General features: G+C 38.4%; 1 protein-coding gene across 1 annotated transcript in view; it reads right to left on the bottom strand.

Moving 5' to 3' along the window:
- The window catches only part of FAM135B (family with sequence similarity 135 member B), a gene marked incomplete at its 3' end in the record, with an annotated part of 183,949 nt that overhangs the window by 127,797 nt on the left and 36,509 nt on the right, over positions 1–19,643 (bottom strand). Inside the window, exon 2 of the mRNA XM_083859516.1 lies at positions 1,577–1,672. Coding sequence (XP_083715642.1) covers positions 1,577–1,653 — 77 coding nt within the window. The 5' untranslated portion in view covers positions 1,654–1,672. The remainder of the gene's footprint in view (positions 1–1,576; positions 1,673–19,643) is intronic.

The raw sequence follows: 19,643 nt of genomic DNA, 5'->3' as shown, positions 1-19,643 counted from the left end.
GCAAGGTTTACTCCCATGCCAGAGATTTGATCTGACTGTCAAAGCCAAGGAAAGAATTTGACAGAAATGATTGAATGCAAAATCAGGCTAAAACATGAAAACACAGGCAGGTCATCACACTGGAACACTGGAAGATTCCTGGCTAACCTCTAAACATCCTGTTGTCTAAGTGCAAAAAATCACACAGCCCACAGATGGGAGTGGATTTTCAGTTGTGAGGAAGATCAAAGACATTTGAGTGATTACCAGAAAGCAAGGGGGAGAAAAAAAAAAAAAAAAAAAAAAAGGACCTATAGTTAGGACTGCCTTCTGTTACCACAAGGACCAGAATGTACATGAGGTTGGTTTGTTTGTTTGTTTTTTATAGCTAGGACAAACCAAACAGCTCAAGCATAGAGGTTTCTTTTTCAGTTTGACACCAGTATTTGACATAGTCAGAACACTCTCTAACATAAAGTTGGTGTATATTCTCTTGGAGAGAACAACAGAATGACAGATGCCAGCTGTTAAAACCAAATAGAGCTGGGTTTCCTTCATTCAAGTTCCCAGCATTTTTCTCACACAGTTCATCAAAGTGAATCTAATAACAAAATGCTTCTATACTGATGGAAACAGCTCTACCTAATCCATCCCAATACCTGAAACAATTCCCTGGTTTTTGTGAGGGAAATGGTGCTTGAGATAGACAAATCAGCTGTGAACCACCCCTGTGCCAGGATGAGGCTTGAAAGAGAACGTGTTGTGTTCTGTAAACATCAGTTGTGGTAGGTGTAAGAAAATAATATTCCTCTAGACCCACTGTCTTCCATGAATATATTCTTTTGACCTGAGTGTCCTGGTCTCCCCCAAAGCTGCTTCTTTGTCTAATTTTTCTTCACTGAAGAACACCTGTGGGGTGCAATATGCAAGCTGTGCAACAACTCACACCTGGCCAAGCTTTTTCACAGCCACCAGGTTGTTAAAAAACTACTAAGAAGAGTAGTTTTTAAAGAGTAGTTATTAAAAAATAATAAGAGTAGTTATTAAAAAAAAATTGAGGCAAAAGTTTAACCAGACCAGAGCTGTACACATTCCTCTAATTTGTGGAGATGTGAAAAATCAGCTTGGCCACCAGAAACAGAGCTTTAGACAAATATGAGTATTCATTTTGCCTTCTGAAATGGTGGGATTCAGGAAAATTTCTTTAAAGAATATAATCATTAGATTTATGGCCCTAAAATGAAATTGTTTGCATTATAATTCAATGCAGCTATCATTTACCATGGAGACTCCAAACCAGTCCAGAAGCATTCAAAACAGCCATTGTACTTATTTCTGAGGAGGGGCTTAAAATAATTTGCAGCATTACAATATTGTAATGCAAAAAACAAGCCAGTCAGTCTGAGTTTATAGTGAAAGTAATGTACATTGATCTTCCTTGACAGCAATGAAAGCCCAATGACATCCTTCTCTGCCCTGGAGATTGCATGAAATATAACTGCACTTGGCAGAAGAGAACCTGTTTTGCAATTTAACTCTTTTCTGTAAAAGCTGCTCTTCTGTTTGTCAGCTGCAAATTAATGGAAACATAACTCACCCCCTCTGGAAGAGGTCCACATTATGGAATTTGTGCAGCTCCACCGAAAACTCGACCGTTCCCTGAACCTCAGACATGTTTTTTTCAGGTCATCACCTAAAAAACACACAGATAAAGACATTTTAAATATTTGAAGTATTTTGCTTAGCAAATCCATGAATGGATGATTTCATTATAGTCAGCATCTTGGGGTCCATGCAAAACTTGAAATCGGCCGATATCAGCTGGAATCTTTCCAGTGACATCATTTGGCTCCATCTTCAGGAAAACTCACTAAAAGCCAGATCAAAGCAGTAATTAAGAGAGGTAGAGAAGTCTAATTAAGCCTGAGGACAGAACGATAATATTATGAAAAGTATAAGAAGCAAAAAGTAAATAACATATTATGTGCAAGAATCTCAAAGCAAATTTTAATTAACTCTCTTGCTGCTCTTGTATGAGAAATTGATTTTTTTTTTTCCTTCTCATTTTATGAAATGGCAGATTTCCAGGGTCAGCACAGCTCATTTCTGTAAAAGCACAGGCCAAATAGACAAGAACCCTAGATAGATGAGAGCAGAATTCAGATTTCTTTTGCTTTTGACCCCTTCTATGACTTAAATAATGTCCCAGAAGGGAAGCTTCTGAGGGAATATGAATAATTTAAATATTAATGAATGGAAGATATTCTTTTAAAGAAAATGCTGACAGTCATAGGACCTAATAGGCCACCACAGTCAGATCAAGATTTTGAAGCATTACAGCCATTTACACAGTTCATCTCATGTGCTTATTGAATCATAGAATAATTCAGGTTGGAAGGGACCTGAGGAGGTCACACCTCACTCAAGGAAGTTTCCAAACCAGCTCTATTTCATACACAAGTGTAGATCCTTAATATTTCCTTAATTATAGCAGAGGCATGCCAAGGACTTTCACAGCTTTAGGACAGATTTTCAATTATTTTTTGCCCTTCCCTCCTTCCCCCCCTTACCCCTGCAAGTGTACTTCAGGCAATCTGCCAAGCTGCCTGGAAATTTTCTGTAGGATCAATGAGAGAATAAAGATTATTTTTTTTTTTCATTAACACATTCATAAGCAACATTTTAGTTGTTGTTTGACAGCAGCCAAGTGCAGTCTCTGAGGAAGATCCATGTCAGGGCTCTTAACAATTGCCCTTTCTGAAACACACAGGGCTTCAAAGGGATTATGTAGTTCAGATGCAAAGTGAAAAATTTCTCCAGAGCTGCTAATCAATAATTTTCATGACATTCATAGATTTGACCGTGTCCTTAAATGAAGCAGGAGTGAAGAGTATTTTGATACATGAAGTCCTCAGATAAGCATTAGGCTTTAGCTTTCTCAAGGCTTGCTCCTGATTAGTAATTTTCCAGATGACTGGCTTGTTACACTGATTATTTTGAACTAAGGTTTTTTTCTGGCTATCCTCACAAGTGTTACAGTTTTTCAAGAAGATTTTATTCCGGAGTTCAAAGCATATTAATTTTTCATTCACCATTCTCAAACTTTGTAATGATGATAATGTGATGTAAAATATATGTAATATACATCTATAACTGTGAGAAAAAAAAAAAAAAAAAAAAAAAAAAAAAAAAAAAAAAAAAAAAAAAAAAGAGATTTGCTAAGCTTCTGATCTGCCTCCGAAGTAAGGGAGTCTATATTAGCTTGTGTCAGGCCAGGATTTGGGTGTGCTGAAGATGTATTCAAACCCTATTATATCTCAGAGAATCACAGTATAAACTAGGCTGGAAAAGACCCTTGAGATCATCAAGTCCAACCTATGACCTGACACCACCTTGTTGAGTGGAACAAACCCTGAGTGCCACATCCAGTCTTTGCTCAAATCCCTGCAGGGACAATGACTCCACCAATTCCCTGGGCAGCCCATTCCAATGCCCAAATACTCTTTCTTCCTAATATATCCAGCCTAAAGCTCCCCTGGTGCAGCTCCCTTGTCCTGTTGTTGGTGCCTGGGAGAAGAACCTGATCCCCACCTGCTGCACCCTCCTGTCAGGGAGCTGAGAGAGATGAGACCTTGCCTGAGCCTCTTCAGGCTGGACACCCCTAGCTCCCTCAGATGATCCTCACAGGGCTTGTGTTCCAGACCTTTCATCAGCCTTATTGCCAGTGGTTTAATGCAAAACCAGCACATTGCCTTTCTCTGGACCTGCTCCAGTACCTCAACATCCTTCCTAAACTGAGGCGCCAGAACTGGACACAGCACTCAAGGTGTGGTCTAAGCAGTGCTGAGTAGAGGGCAAGCAATACTTTTTGTCTCCTCTGTCCCCCATTTTGACAGGAATGAAACCAATGCTTTGTCCTTTTGCTTTTTGGGGGGGCACAGATTAAGAAGTTTTACGCAGTTTGTAAGCCATGAATATGACATATCCAGCAGGTTATGTGTGAGTGTCTTGCCTGAGTCCAAAAGCAGACTGTGTGGGAAGCTGGTAGGAAACCATGCAAGCCACAAAGCAGTACTCTGACAAGGTATTTAGTCTTGAGGAGAGTGCTAATTAAAAGAATTGCCTTTGGCAATATATCTGCATGTCGGGCTGAGGCATATTTCCCTAGACCACAAGCTCAGGATCAAAGGAAACTCCATGCTTTTGAAGCCAAAAGTTTAAAGAGGAGAGGTGTGAGTGGAAGGCCAGCCAGTTCAGCCCAGTAACAGTATTGTCAAAAATAGAAATGATGATGTGAAGTTAAGATTAACTAAGGTATAGGAAAAAATTCAATGCATGGAAATACACACATAGGGCTTCTCTGTGTTTGCATTATATTTTTCAGGCTTTCCACTCCTTCAAAACTAACGCAGAAGTTATCCTAAAAACAAGAAGCAGCAAGCAAACACAAAACCTGCTCCTGTAACTATTTCCCTCTTTGATCACCAGAATTAAAGTGTAAGCACCTGCTACACCAGTTTGAACTTCAATCCACCCCCCCAGCACACCAGAAGATCAGATTACCCTGATCTGTGCCCTCAGCACTGGAGCCTGGTACTTCAGGGAGCACCTCACAAGAAATAAAAAGGGCCTCTGGTGCATCTTATATTCATGGCACTTAGCAAGGTTCAAAGAGTCCTGCTTAGACACAGGGGTATAATTCTTCAATGCAAGAAGCTATGAAATTTGACAAAATAGGTCCAGGCATCACTGGATCAGGAAAATATTAAGTCATTAAAATGATGCACTAATTTTTAACTTCTGTACCAGGTGCCTGCTTAAAGGAACCTTATAATAATACTCCAAAATCCACAGCTCATGAAGGACCTCTGATCAACCCTTGTGTGGGACAACCTTGGGTTATAAATAGAGCAATAGTTGGTAAAAATAATATTAAATGTTGCCATGACATCAGCATTGTAAACACAATAGGAAATGCTGCCAGTATTGAAGTAGAATCAGTTATCTAATCAGTAGTTTAAAGAAAAATATAGAGGTCATATTTGGGAAGGCTTCAGTACATTTGTAGTTCTGAAATGTCTGTTTCTATATCAAGCTCCTTGCATTTTCCAAAAGAGGCCTTAAGCCAGCACTAATAAATATCAATGCAAAGCTAACAAAGCAACATGGGAAGTGTTTTGGCCACCTGCTCCTGTAAAAGCAGTGCCTGTGGTCACCCTGGTCACTCCAAAGCCCTGGATTGCTTCAGATGGCCCTGCCATTGTCACTGGCTGTGCTGTGCTGTCCTACACACACCACTAGCACCAGTCAGGGCACCAGTGTGACAGTTTGTCCTTCCAGCCAGAGTTGGTGTCCTAGCAAGGGACAGTCAATTTCAATTGTCACTTTACTTAGAGCAAGGACAAACCACCTGAAAATTAGAATCCTTTATACAAATAAAGCGTATGAAAATCTATATGTATAAAGACTGGAGACTGTCTCACATTTTTAAAGAAAGGCTGGATTTTACTACCCACACTCCCATTGCTCTCAATGGAAATACCTTCTGCCCTGGAGACTGTTCAAGGAATGATACTGGCTAAATGCAACATTTTTAATTTAGAGTATTTGTACTTAATGGCATTTTAGGGATCCAGCTAACTGACCAAGCCCTCTGCCAGGAAGTGCTTAGTTGATTATGTAGCACACACAAGACTGTTAAAGACCTTGAAGATAAAAATGCATTTGACAACTCCCCACTGAAACAGCAATCACTTTCACCTCAAACAAAGGGAGCTAAGGAAGGTGAGATGGGGAGAGAGCACATTGGGTAGAAGGGCAGGACACTGTCTGACTGACACTTAATCTGACAGTCCATGAACCTTCTGGTATTTGCATAATTATATATAAGCAAAAAAAAAACCCATGTTTTTTTAAATATAAACCACTTTTGTTTGTTTGTTTGTGTTTGGTTTGTTTTGTTTTCACCATTCTTAAGTATCTCCATTACAGAAAGTGTTTTTTAAAAAAAAGGGAATAAAAGGAAAAATACAATGAGGACAAAAGAAAGAAATGCCATACCAAGGGCAATGACTCATGAACCTAGGAGCATTCACAGCTACCTCTAAAGAAACACAGCATACACTATCTGCAGGATATCACCACTGTCCTTACTGGTTTTAAAGCTCCTTTTTTTTTTTTTTTTTTTTTTTTTTTGTGTGTGTGTGTGTTTTTTTTGTTTTTTTTTTCAGAAGCTGGCACTTGTTTCAAGCTAGGCATTTATATCCATTTATTTATTTATTTATTTATTAGGAATTCCTTGATTAAATGAATAAAGTCACAGTGAGATTACTTTATTCTCCTCTCCACTAATGCCTTCACACACTATACTTCTAAGTAAGAAAAGTATGAGGAACAAGATACAAGGAGGACATATGCTCTGAGATTAAAGGATTAGAAGAAGCAAACTCATTAGACCAAATCTCTTTTTCATTGTTGTTTTCCTTTTTAATTGTTCACTTTCATGCAGCTGAACTGGATCGCAGTTCTTAGGACAGTGGTTGCATCTCAATAGCCTTGCCTGAACATACATTAATTTCCTGAGACAAAGCAGTCACAAATGTCAGCAAGTCCTTCCACTAAAACACTGTCATTAGCTGTTCTGCACTTTACAGAACCTGTCAGCTTTTCCTGCCAGCACATCAGCAAAATGAGAGAGGTGAGGTCTTCACCTTCAAGGTGATTTCAAAAGTTAACACCTCATTTTGTTAAAATAAGTCAAGCCAGTATTCCTCTTCTAAGATTTTGGGTGGCAGTAAGATATTTCCTTTATACTTTAAGAGGAGCCAATCTAAGTACAACACTAAAGATACAAAAAGTGACAAGGCTTGTCAATGCCATCAGTAGCCAAGTCTATCACTTGATCACAAACCCATTTGTATTTTACTTCTCTTCCTAAATGTCCTGATGGGTCATAGGCTCACTTAACTATAAATAGCTCACCCATATGTTCCAAACCCAGACCTACCAGAGCCATTTCAGTTCTAGCAGCCTGATCCACCTGCCCATTGTTGTCATATTCTTCAGTGTCACAAGCCCTAGGTACATGAGCACGTGCTCTCTGGCCAGTCCATGATCATACCCACATTTCCCAGGCACTCAGGATTTCCAGTCTGAGCGTGAGTATTATCAGTGCAGCCCACTTACTGCATGCAGCATCATTTGCATGATGCCTGGAGGGGACCCTCTCTTTGAATGCCCAGCTGACACCAGAAAACTGAGATGCAAAAATCACCTGTGCTTCAGTACCAACTACCTCTGAAGAGGCTCAAATTCCTTTATTTGTTACTAATATTTCTTTCTCAGTTGGGGTGTAACAGCCTTTAAATCCCCCATATCCCCTGTTTCCACATCCTAGAAGCCAGCCTAGAGTCTCTCCAGGCTCTTCTGGACAGATGTTCCGGATGGAGCCATTATCCCTGTCTGGGTTATGAAGCACTTTTTTTACATCTTCTCATGTCTGGACTGGCCCAAATTATCACCTGTTTAGCTTGTTCAAATGTTTGCTGCTGCTCAGCACCCCTTTAAATGTCTTACTTCTTCCAGGTCACTCAATAGAGAGGGAAAGTATAACCAGTATAGATCAGATATGCATTCTCCTAGAACATGAATTCTCAAAAAAACCATGACACCTAAGAAATTTTGTGCTTCTGTTTTGTTAGTTGTTATTTTATTGATCACACTCCTTGAGATATGGAAACATCTACCTTGCTATTTTACTCCTAAAATTTGAATTTCTTGTGCATGTCTATTTACCATACTTTGTTTTTATAGCAGAAATAGCTTTCAAAATAATCTGGATTATTATTCTCAAACACTTTCTCCTGTTGTGTTGCCCCAAAAGCTGATGTCACCAATGTACTGCAGTTGTTGGGATCATACACCTTGTTCCAGTGCAGTCTGTGTCAACCCATGACAAATTATATTTTATGATTTAAAATGATTATGATTATTTATGATTTACGTGTTGCATATTTTCTCCAGTATTGAAACCAAAGTAAAGATTTGTGACACAGGTAAAAACAAATAAAAGGCACGTAATCTTGCTCAGTCACATCAATGAAACACGTTTTTTTATCCAGTGCATAAGCTTTTGGCCTGGTTTAAAATTATAAAGACTAATTCAGTTTTTATACTCTAAAGAGCTAACTCAGTTTGGATGCAAGCCCTGAAAATAATCTTTCAATATTAAAAAAACAGTTTGCTGTTTAACAATCTCAGGAAAATCAATATGCAAATTTTTTTCAGATGCTTTAGACATATGTTCACAGAGTGAAACACCATGAGTCACTTTTCCCAAAGTTCATTGATTGTTACCACTGAAATCTAATGAGTTAGAGACACAAATATTAAATGAAACTTTAAAAAATTACTCACAGCCCAAAGAGTATTCAGAGAGGAGCAAATAAGAAAGGAGCTGTGTTATTTTATGTAGGGTTTTTTTTTGCATTTACAAACTCCAGGATGATTTGTCTTTTACTATTACAATTCACAAACTACCAGCAGTACCCAGTTCACTGGGGGTAGGTGACTGTTCAACCTCCAGCAACAAAATTAAGATTAAAACCACTTGAACCCCACAGCTGAGAACTTTCACTCTACATCAATAGCTTCAATAATATGGACCACATGGGGTAAAAACAGACTGTAACTAAAGGGTCCAAAGAAAACCACTCAGGAAAACAAGTCAACAACTTACTTCAATTCTTTTCACGTTCTGTTTGTGAGACCAAGCTACACTACAGAGTTTGTACAGGTCACAAGGTCCAAGAAGGCTGAGAAGCAAGTCTAGATTATACCTTCCATAAAGTGGTCATTTCAAGGGTATTTAGATAGAGGAATAAATCTACTAAGAGAAAAACCAAAAAATACCAGGTTGCGCCAGAGGATTTTAGGGCAGAACTGAAGAGGGCCAGAATAAATGTCAGGTGCCAGTAGGCTGTTCTTGTGAGATCTAAAGCCTTTGAGCTATTACACAGGATTAAATGTGGACACAGCTGTGTAAATTTAGGTCAGAGCATTCCAAAGAGAAGAGCAGCCTCGATTTGTCCTCTGTTAGCACGTGCCTGTCAGGACACCAGTGCTGAACTCAGCTCAGCACAAATCACTATCTGCTTACACCAGTTAATAATAACCTGCTGTTGGTATTGTACAAAAAAAAATGAAGCAGCAGGGGAAATTCAGACAGAAGAAGAGGAAGAGCAAAACAGAAGAAAAAAATGAGATAATACAAGCTTTCTCTTGGACTAGTGTCCCACTGCTACATAATCTTCTCCTCTTCACGCCTTCCTACCTGTTCCTTCCCTCACTTATTTTCCTTCTTTATGACCTTCAAAAGAAAAAGATGTTTTAAAATTTTATGCACAACTGAGAGCTAAAATTTCAGACTCCTCATCAGAACATCATCATCTTCAATCTTCAGCAGTTTTTGTGCCTTATTCCCACTGTTCACCTCAGTCTTTTTTTCTGATATTCCCGTTGTCAGCCTTAGAAACACAAAATGCATCAAAAGGCAGCAAGTTATTTGAAGCCTATTTAGGACACTCAGACCAAATTATCCATCATTCTCACATTTGACTGAGCTCCTTTTCCCAGTAAAGGGAGACTTATTCTTCTCAGTCTGGGCTCTTTTGTTGATTTCACGCAGGATATAAGGGCTCTTTAGGGGACTGACCTTACTTTATTTTCATGCACTCACAGAAGAGCCCCACAATTTATTTTTATTTTTATTTTTTAAAATTCTACTCCAGTTCATACCTGACTTAACTCAAAACTCCTTGGACATAGGTCTATATTAAGTCTTTGGTATCAGAATATTTGGCCACATTCAAAACTTCACCAACAGCTAAAGGTCAATTCTGTCTGTCTTCTGGATTCTGAATGTTACGGAGACGTGACCAAGATCCGCCTTGTAAAAAGTCCTGTATCAGGTTCTGTAGGGCTGCAAAGGAGAGGCAAGAAGATGAATGAGATGCATCCTTTTGCAAGAGATATGGGGCTGCCTGATGCATGAGTAAAGGAGCTCTCTGCTTTGGAGCACAAACTGTTATGTCAACAGAGACATCATCAAAGAATCCAGGTAGGAAACAGAGGGACTTGAACATAAGCCTGATGCTACAAACTAGTCACAGCTAATAAACTCCTGACAGTTATGACAGAGAAAGCCTACTGAGTTATATGTTTTCTTGGCACTGTTCTGACTGCATTTCCATTTCTGGCCATGAAAAATTTCATGGCATTGTCTAACTGTGCTGTAAACTCAACTATCCTTGTCAGATCTTTTGTGCTTATTTTGCATTTTGTGCGATCAAATTCACTGCAGAGTTTCTTGGACAAGTTATAGTCTCCTTCAGATTTTCTGAGGACGTTCTAAGTGAGCACTTACTTCACATTAATTGCATTCATTATCCCTATTTGTGATAAATTTAAAGCACAGGCACTTGCCCATGAGATTCCTCTCACTAACTAGAAATGTCTTCCTATGTATGAGGTGTTTAGAGCCTCACTGTATCAGTAGGGTTATGAAAAACACCTTCAACAGGATTCATGTCACCATTGCTGGCTTCCAAGGGAGCTGAAAGCAACTTTCCTAGGTGCAGATATGGGAGCCAAGTTAGGTGAATGTCAGTCATAGCCAAATTCCACATATAAACAGGATTTTGAATATTTGTGCAGAATCACTCATGGAAAGGGTGAGAGAGGCACCATGCGTGTGTCTCTGTATATACATTTGTACCTTCTGTTGGACTTGATGATCTTGCAGGTCTTTTTTAACCTTAGTTATTCTATGATTCTTATATGTGCTTAAAAAGGAAAAAAAAAAAAAAGAAGCAAATCCTCAAAACTTGATGGCACAATGTTTTTCCTTTCTTTGCCTGAAACATTTTGTCTTTTATCACACATGTGTAGACACTCAGCTGGAATCAACAGTGAGATTATACCTGGACAGAAAGGTGTTCAGCACTTAGAAGATAGAAAATGTCAAAGATAAGGCTGGCCACAGAGTCTCCATTATCTCCTTACTTAATGCATCTGGATCATGTTATGATCAGACAATGATCAAAAACATTTCCGCCTCTTGCAGTGTTCAGGACATACAAGGTCTGAGAATTAATCTGGACATTACAGCTGAGTTTTTTTGGCTTTTCAGACTTCAAAAGACATAAGGGAGATAAGATATTGTAAAAAAAGAGACTACTCTGCTGATCCAAGAAAATATGTACATATGTAACAAGTCAGGTTCTCTGTCCTCTTGTTCTCCTGATACAAGTTTTGAGTATGTTAAAGTTTTTAATGCGACCCATTATAATCAATAAAATTATCTGAAGTTGCTAGAAAGGAAATCCTGTCAGCAGATGTTAATATTTCATGTGGAGTCAGTGGAGCTGTTGATGTTTGTAAGGAGCGATTGAAATGCGTGTTTGCAGGGCTGGACTGAAAGAGAAAACAACAAGAGGTGTGGTACCCTCACACACTGAATAAGAGCAGACTTCAGAGCCCTGGAAATTTGACAAGCACTTGTGGTTCAATTACCATCACCAGAAATGCTTAAAGGCTGGGAAAATGTCCCTGGAAGTGTTCAAGGTCAGGCTGGATGGGGCTTGGAGCAACCTGAGGTAGTGGAAGGTCTCTGCCCATGGCACAGGAGTGGGACTAAATGATCTTTAAGGTCCCTTCCAATGCAAGTCATTCTATAATGCTGTGATTCTAAAAAGATAAGGATGTTGGTGAGAAAACTTGACAGAGAAAGGTGATCAGAATAGCATCAGCAAAACCAGGGTCTTAGTATTAAGGTGGAATATTTGCAATACTGAAATTAATACAATACAGATTTACTTTCAGGTTCACAGAAAAAAAAAAAAGTTAAAAAACAATTTTTTCATCACTGTCCTCAGTTGCAAAGTATTTTACAAATTGCACACAAACTTTGAGGTAGACATTTATTACAAGGGCCATTGACTACAATAGTAAGTAAAGAAGCTGCAGAGCATTTTCCATCATAACAGCTCTTTGCATAGGCAGTAACTATTAAACTGGGATGTGATAAGGGAGGAACAGGTGCTGTTTTAGAGCAGTGTGATTAAAGTACAGGCAATAAAATATGCGGAGCCATAATCAGAATTTTGACTACTTTTAACTGCTTGGGGCCATGTTGATATAAATAACTGCATCAGGTTTTCCTATAGAGCAAGAGCTAAATTAAGTGGTTTGCAAACAGAGGAAAAGGCTGAATTATTTGTCATGGCACTGCTTGATCTGTGACAAAAATAGAAAGAGCCAACTGTGCCACTGCTAGACATGAAGCCATCACAACAGGGCCTGAAGTACATCTGCTGAATACAGCAAGGCCAGCAGGGTCTATCAAAAGAACAGGAAACATATTCTTTTCTCAAATTCAGCCCAGCATCTTAGCAAACTCTTCCAGAAGGTTTTCTGCAGGAAGAAAGTTTGCTTCACAGAAGGGCTGTATGTTTTCCTGAAGGCCATGACTCTTATTTCAGCTGCAGAACAGCTGTCCCTCAAGCTGTGCTGGTCGTGCTACAAGGATGCTGCTCAGCCAGCTCAGGGAGCTAAGGTCCCTTCTCAAAAATGAGTACAGGCTGGTGGAAATCATGGTGATCTTTTGAGGTTCAGTTGGACATGGAGATGGATTTTGGAGTACTGAGGGCACTGGCAACCCATTAATGGTTGAAAATTCCTGATTCTCCACAGCATCTAAGTGTTAGATGCACTTTGCTTAGATGCAACAGCTTTGCTGTTGTCTTTAATACAGGTGCTTGAGTTGTAAAACAGTGCCTGAAGAGGAAGGTGGGATTCTAACCAACAAAGATATCCAGCTTGGGGCTTTTCCCCTGAAATACTTTTTGTGTGTGCCCAAGTATTTCCAGCCAAGTAAACTTGGGTAACACAGACAGGGAACTTTCTAGAAAGGTGGCCACTGAGGCACCAGTACCACCATCCTGCCAAGTCACGTCCATGTCCCCTGAGGTTCTGCTTTCCTGGCAGTGGCTGTGAACAGACTGGACGTCCATGGCACACTGCAGGTGTACAGAAACCAGCCATGAACTGCAGTTTTCTGATGGAGCTGGTACAGGAGATCTCATGTGGACATTCATATAAGAAACCCCATCAGGCAAAGAAATCTGTATTTGTCCTCTTTGTGAGGACAAGGCTGGGCTGGAATCACAGCTTCATAACATTGAAGTGAAGTTCTTCCTCTTAGATCCACTCCTACTTCCTTCCTAATTTTGCTGCCAGACTGTTATTCCTGACAAACAAAATAAAGGAGGGCTAACTTTATCACCTGTATTATTGTTGCTTGGGGTTTTTTAACCTCCTTTGTCAAAGCTCTATGTCCACAGGGACACTCTATGCCTTACTGGAGAAATACTTAGAAAAACTAAGGGACATTAAATTTTTATTTTTGGTCATTGCCACCTAGCAGTACTGAGTGTGGCTTTGGTACAATATAGCAGTGATGACCACTTTTACAGGTTTGTATAGCTTAAAATTAGTGACCTTGGAGCTCTAATTAATTTATTTTTGGTTTAGGTAATGCAGACAGACAATTTCAATCTACAGCCAGAGCCAGACTATGAACACAACAAATACTTCAATTTTGTTAAAACTCCAACATTTCCCATATAAATATTTATACTCAAATAAACATAACATGGGAAAAGATTCTAGGAAACCATCACATAAGAATTCTTCCCAAGGCAAAATATTGCAAATTGGAAAGTTGTGGAGTAATTGTCCCAGTTACTTGCCTTTCCTACAATTAGGCTTTGTCATTTCAAGAACGAAGACAGTTTTTTAGCACATTCGGAAAGTTTTAATAATGTCTTTAGAACATTAGATATGCATTCAAAATACATTATATGATGGCATCCAGATATTTTAATAATGTTTCAGAAAAAATCAGATGGAAAGATACAACTCTACCTGAGAAAAATTAAATTAAACTGTTCTCTGCTAGACCTTTCTATATTGTCTGCTATAATCTCAGCAAAGTGAAGTAATGAACGCAACACCATGACAAATTTGCAGCTAACAAAGGTGTCATTTTATTAATTTTGCTCCTATTTTTCTAATGCACTGCATATCCAGGAACAAAAATATCTTGAGGAAAATATATATCACGCTAGTATCTCATAAAACACTGATTGCACAATCTCACACCAAGCTGCTGAACTAAAAACCAAACCAAAAGAGCTCCTGGTGCTCCTGGCCAGGAATTGTCTAAGAACAAAACACCAGAAACAGAGCAGAGGAAATTTCATCCCTAAAGCTGAATCTGGGACAGCATTTTGGATGAAACACTTATTCATAGAAGGAATCCTTTGCAAGCAAGGCTGAGATGGAGCCCAAATTTTCAGTTTTATGCCAAACAATACTATTCATATTTCTACTAGCACATGGGAGTTTATCAGAATATTTGCTTATTTCCAGCTTAAAATAAACTGTCATTTTGAAAATTATTGACAGCATTTCCTAATTGACTGAATTATCTATAGAGGACTAGCATCCAAATCCTGGCATTGCTAATTTTTTGAGTTCCTTGTATTTACATACCTCACAGGGAACATTCACAATCTCTTAAGAATGAAGACTCAGCTTAGGAGAGGCACTATTAACTAACGAATGTCAGGCTCAGATCAATCATCTACATTAAAACTATCAGAGGACTTTTCCTCCACCTCCAAACAAGACGGTGAGGTGTGAATTGAAGTCAAGTGAATGTAGTTAATCAGAAAGCTGTAACAAAAGTAGGAACATCAACATCTAAATAAAAGTCCCTGTTGTGTGAATATCCCTGTTCAGAAAATGTTTATTTAGTACAAATAATAGTAGAAATCTGCTCTGTTCCTGTGAGATTTTCATAGCCTAATTCTTGGCAACAGATCAATCATTTCTGGTGTCCCACAATCAAATTCTTAACCCTCATTGGTTTTGGTTTTTGCATTAGAAATACAATCAATGCAGAGAACACCAGGAGCACTTAGAGAGCACTCAGTGCTATGTGCAGCTCCACAAACTTCAGCAAATATCGCAGATTTCTTATGGCCCCATTTTACCTCTGCTGTAGAGGGTCTAGCCAATTTTAAAATTCCATATGACTTTTCTCAGAGGCATAATTTTATTTCCAGAACTCAAAGTAGAAGTGATGATGGGCCTGCAGAGCTGAAATGAGCTGAAACTACCTTCATGTTTGTATCTCACTTTGAATTTCAGACACTGACTTACTGTGCAAGCAAACATTTCAGATTTGATCTGAAAACCAACAGAACACGAGGAACAGAGGGCCTCCAGGGTCTTTTTATTGCCTTTTTAAAAGCAGTGGCATTGTGCCTCTTATTTTGCCCCCTGAGGATGTTTAAATCTATGTAAGATACTTTGAGAAAAGGGTAATTTAGGACATCTTGCAGACTCGAATGCCAGAGTGTCAAAGTATTACTATTTTCACCCTTAACACCAGACATGAAATTATTAAAGCTCTATTTTCAACAGCAATTAAACAACTAGGGAGAAATTCCAATGCCTAAACATAGAGCTCTAGTGTCATTTTATACCCCCTAAGATATAAAAAACTAAAATTATTCCCAACTGTCAGTTTACCCATGATGTGGGAGAGTCCTGCTTTCTTTGGAAGCAGCAGCTAAATATCATATGAGGCATCCTAAAGCCTCTCAGATGACAACACACATTTATGATTAGGGATCTGAGTGTTTTCTCTAAAATCTACAAACAAATAAAACCTAGAAAGTGGTTGAACTTAGCCTGAAATAGCCACCAAGTGAACTAATTCAGCCTCTGCTGACTGCGTCTCTTTCAGAAGTAATGGAACACTTGGATGACTACAGGAGAATGGAGGTGCCTCCATGTGGGAATTCATCCCATTCTCAAACTGAAACTTTTCTCACCTATTTTAGGTACACACATATGGGCTACTTGTGTCTACAAATGGGTGAAAAAAATAAAAGCATTAGATTCCTCTGATCTATTTCTCTACATCTATTTCGCACTGAAATGAGTTACACCACTAGTTTCCAACAGATTAGCAGGAGAATCTCAGTGCTTATCTCTGATGTGGCTTCTTAAGGAGAAATGAGAGATCCCACTTCAGGAAAATGGGGATTGATCAAGACATAGATACCTCCCTGTCAGAAGTACCACCAGACATCCACATGTATCTTCAGGCACTTACAATGCATTTGGAACTCTAAATTTTAAATTCCTAGATTTCACTGCTCTCCAAAAGACAGCTCAAGACAATTCCCTTAAAGGACTCAGAATTTCAATTTATATACTTATCAGACAAAAGACTATTGCTAGGAGTCTAAATGCAACTTTGTCCTACAGATGCTATATCTCAAACAGAAAAATAAATAATAAGATTTAAAAATGGATCCAAGACTTTTATGTAGGCATTTCATGTAGGAACATCACAGTAATCATTCTTGGTTGTTAAAATGAAAATTTTATCATATTTATATTTTCCTAATTTCCAGGGGCTGAATGGAGAAGAAAGGTAAGATGAAATAATATCAGAAAAGATCCCAGATGCAACAGGAATTATGCTATGAAACAAAGTCCTGTCCACTCACAGGTGGATGTTCTCTTCACTAAGTCCCAATTACATTTTTTTTGCTTATAATTTTCAATACCACATAGTCTGTTTCAGACCAATTTCCAGTTTTGATGCTATAAAATATCTGTTTTCTTCAGTTGATAGAAAGTAATCAGATATATGTATACTGGAGAGCACTTTGGTGCTCCTCTGGGCTAAAAAAATGTGAATTATTGTTGGAAAAAAGTAGCAAAACAGCAAGTCACATCTTCCCCAGCAGTGAGGGTCTGTCATTCTGGGCAAGAAAATATAGAGGGTTATTTTCTCCTCCTCATGTTATCATCAGCATCAACATCAGTTTTCAGTGCCTCACACAAAATCCCTTTTTTGTAAAAGAAAGAAAAAAAAAAAGATTAAAATCTGAGAAAAATAGTGTGATATCAAGGAGGAAATCTCAACACATCTTTGGAGTTTTAATCACAATCATGAACTTGATGTATTGAAGAAACATTCATTCTGGATTTCTGATTTCATCCTCCTATTAGCAGCCAGACATCCATGAAATGTAATTCTCACACAGTGCTGAAAATGAGGATAAACAGACTGTACACACAACTCTGGCAGGCACATGATTCCATTGGGCCATAAATAGCAAGTTGTGAGATGTTCTGTTCTTCTGCATTGGAATAAATATCACTATGAAGCAGATGAAGACAGGAGACCCAAGTATTTACACTTGTGTCATGAGGAAAGTGCCGTTGTGTTTCCACCCTGACAGCAGAGACAGATGATGGCAGAGTAGCTCCTGAGTGTTTCATGGGTTATAACAGCTGAGCAAGAAAATCACGTTTGGGCCAGGATCAGCATTTCACCTGGTCTAGAATCATCCTCTGATCCTGCAAAGGAGATTCAGGACAGACTGGGGCAGGGTCCTGCTTGCAGGACTCAGCTTCCACAGGATGAAAACCCTTCAGGCTGCTCCAGCACTCTCCAGCACTTGGTATTTATATGCAGAAATGGGCCATCTGTGTGTCTTCTGAGATAAAATTTTGGCAGCAAAGACAACATCACACACTGAGTAATAGCCCAGTGATTCCTGGAATATACTGACTGCAATAAAAGTAAGGATGTTGGGTAAAATTCTGGTTATACTGGTAACAACAGAGCAGCTTTGTGAATGTCAAACAGCTATTTGGAGATGTCAGGATAATGAGAAAATGGAAACCACTCTATCTGTCTTCTTGTTCAAAGTTGCATCTGAGGTCAGTGTTAAAATTTTATCAACACTATGTACACTGGAGAGACCAGAATACCAGTATTATTTTAATTATCTCGATTCTCATAGGAATTTGCTGTTAAAACATCTGAAACATCAAGTGAACTTTGATATGATACCTGTGAAGTTTAAAAGTAACTTCAGGACTGTAGAAATAAAATCCTTACAGGATAAATGCATTTAATGTTGTACATCCTTAGCACAATGTAGACTTTCACATTCACCCCTCTTTCCAGTTGTCTCTCCTTAGATAGAACTACTTTTAATAACTTATACGCTAATTGCAATTTTTTGTTTGTTTCTTTTTCAGGATAGAAAGCTTGTTTCTACTTGCATGGTTAAAATAAGGATATACTAAGACATATGATATGACTCTGCTGAAACCTACTCATCACATATAATCTTATTTCATGCCCATGCTAAGCCAGAAAAAAAAAAAAAAAAAAGAAAAAAAGAAAAGAAAAAAAAAAAAAAGAGTCTGTGTCTGTAAAAGTAAAAAATAACTTCATATCTGCAGCTCACTTATGAAATATTACAAATTTGGCCATCAATAAAGCTTTCTCCAGAAAAGGTTTCCCCTATCATCCAAAGCTGCAAAATGGCTATTTTCAATTATTTTTTGCATATGACTACATGTCACCATTAAGATCAGGAGATACAAATGACTCTGAAAAATTACAAAGAGCATTCTCACGAACCTGTCAAGCTGAATGGGTTTGTGGGCTGATACTGTACAAAGAACATTAATTATCAAGCAGCATGGAACCTGAACAACATGGCATCTGGAATATTTCTCATCAGTCAGGTGTTCAGGCAGTGAATACTGGTGCAGTTTGACTGAGAGCAAGGGGATTTGTACCTTGTTGTACCACTGGGGGATGTTTCCCACTATATGTTTAAAATATCTTGTCCTTTTCTGTTCTTGTGTAATAAGCCATTATTTCTGCAGCTAAGGCTTCTGAAAAACATGATTTCTGTGTCAGAGGGATAAAAATACCCCTGACACATGCAGATTTCATTTAGAAAAGCATCAGAAGATTCACAGTTTGAGCTGGAATTTATTATTGATCCTTTCAGCTCGATGCCAATTTGAAATTGTGCTCTGAAACAATACACTTTCCTTATCAAATCCTTACAGCAGCATTAAGAAAAATATAAAACCACACAATTTTAAAATGAACCACTGTTTTTCAAAATATGTTATGGATCCACTATTAGACATAGAGATGAAAACATGGGCAGGAACTTGTATTGGGTAAGAATTTGCAAAACATGCATTTTCTTCTTTTTAGTCTCTATTTGTCTGAAAAAAAAATTAATTTCTGTATTGAGAGCATCATGCTGCAGTTGGAGACCAAGTGTAATAAGGCCTATAGAGACAGAGTCACAATTCATAATTAACCCTTGGAACTTGACAAAACACTTTTAAATCTGAAGCAAAGATTATCTTGTGAAGAAAAATTGTCACGATTCAACTTCTCTTCCATTCAGATTGATATGAATAAAAATTTCTGCACAAAAACTAAACTTTGTTTTGTTTATGGGTTTTTAATTTATTTTCCCTTTTTTTAGCATAACAAAATGCCCAAATTTCTCAAACATTTAAAATTCAGAAGTCCAGAACTGATTGGGTATTTATGGTCATACTGTGTTAAAATTAAGCTCAGGAATGTGTCCACTTGCTTTCTTCCACTGCATCCAGTGCCTTACCCAAGGTTTTACCATCAGAGCTCTCTTTGTAGTTGCAATTCAGGCTGAGGTCCCACTGACATGATTTTG

Source organism: Zosterops lateralis (assembly GCF_965231275.1).
Source record: "Zosterops lateralis genome assembly, chromosome: 1".
Classification (NCBI taxonomy): Eukaryota; Metazoa; Chordata; class Aves; order Passeriformes; family Zosteropidae; genus Zosterops; species Zosterops lateralis.
This window is presented reverse-complemented; position numbering and strand designations above follow the sequence as displayed.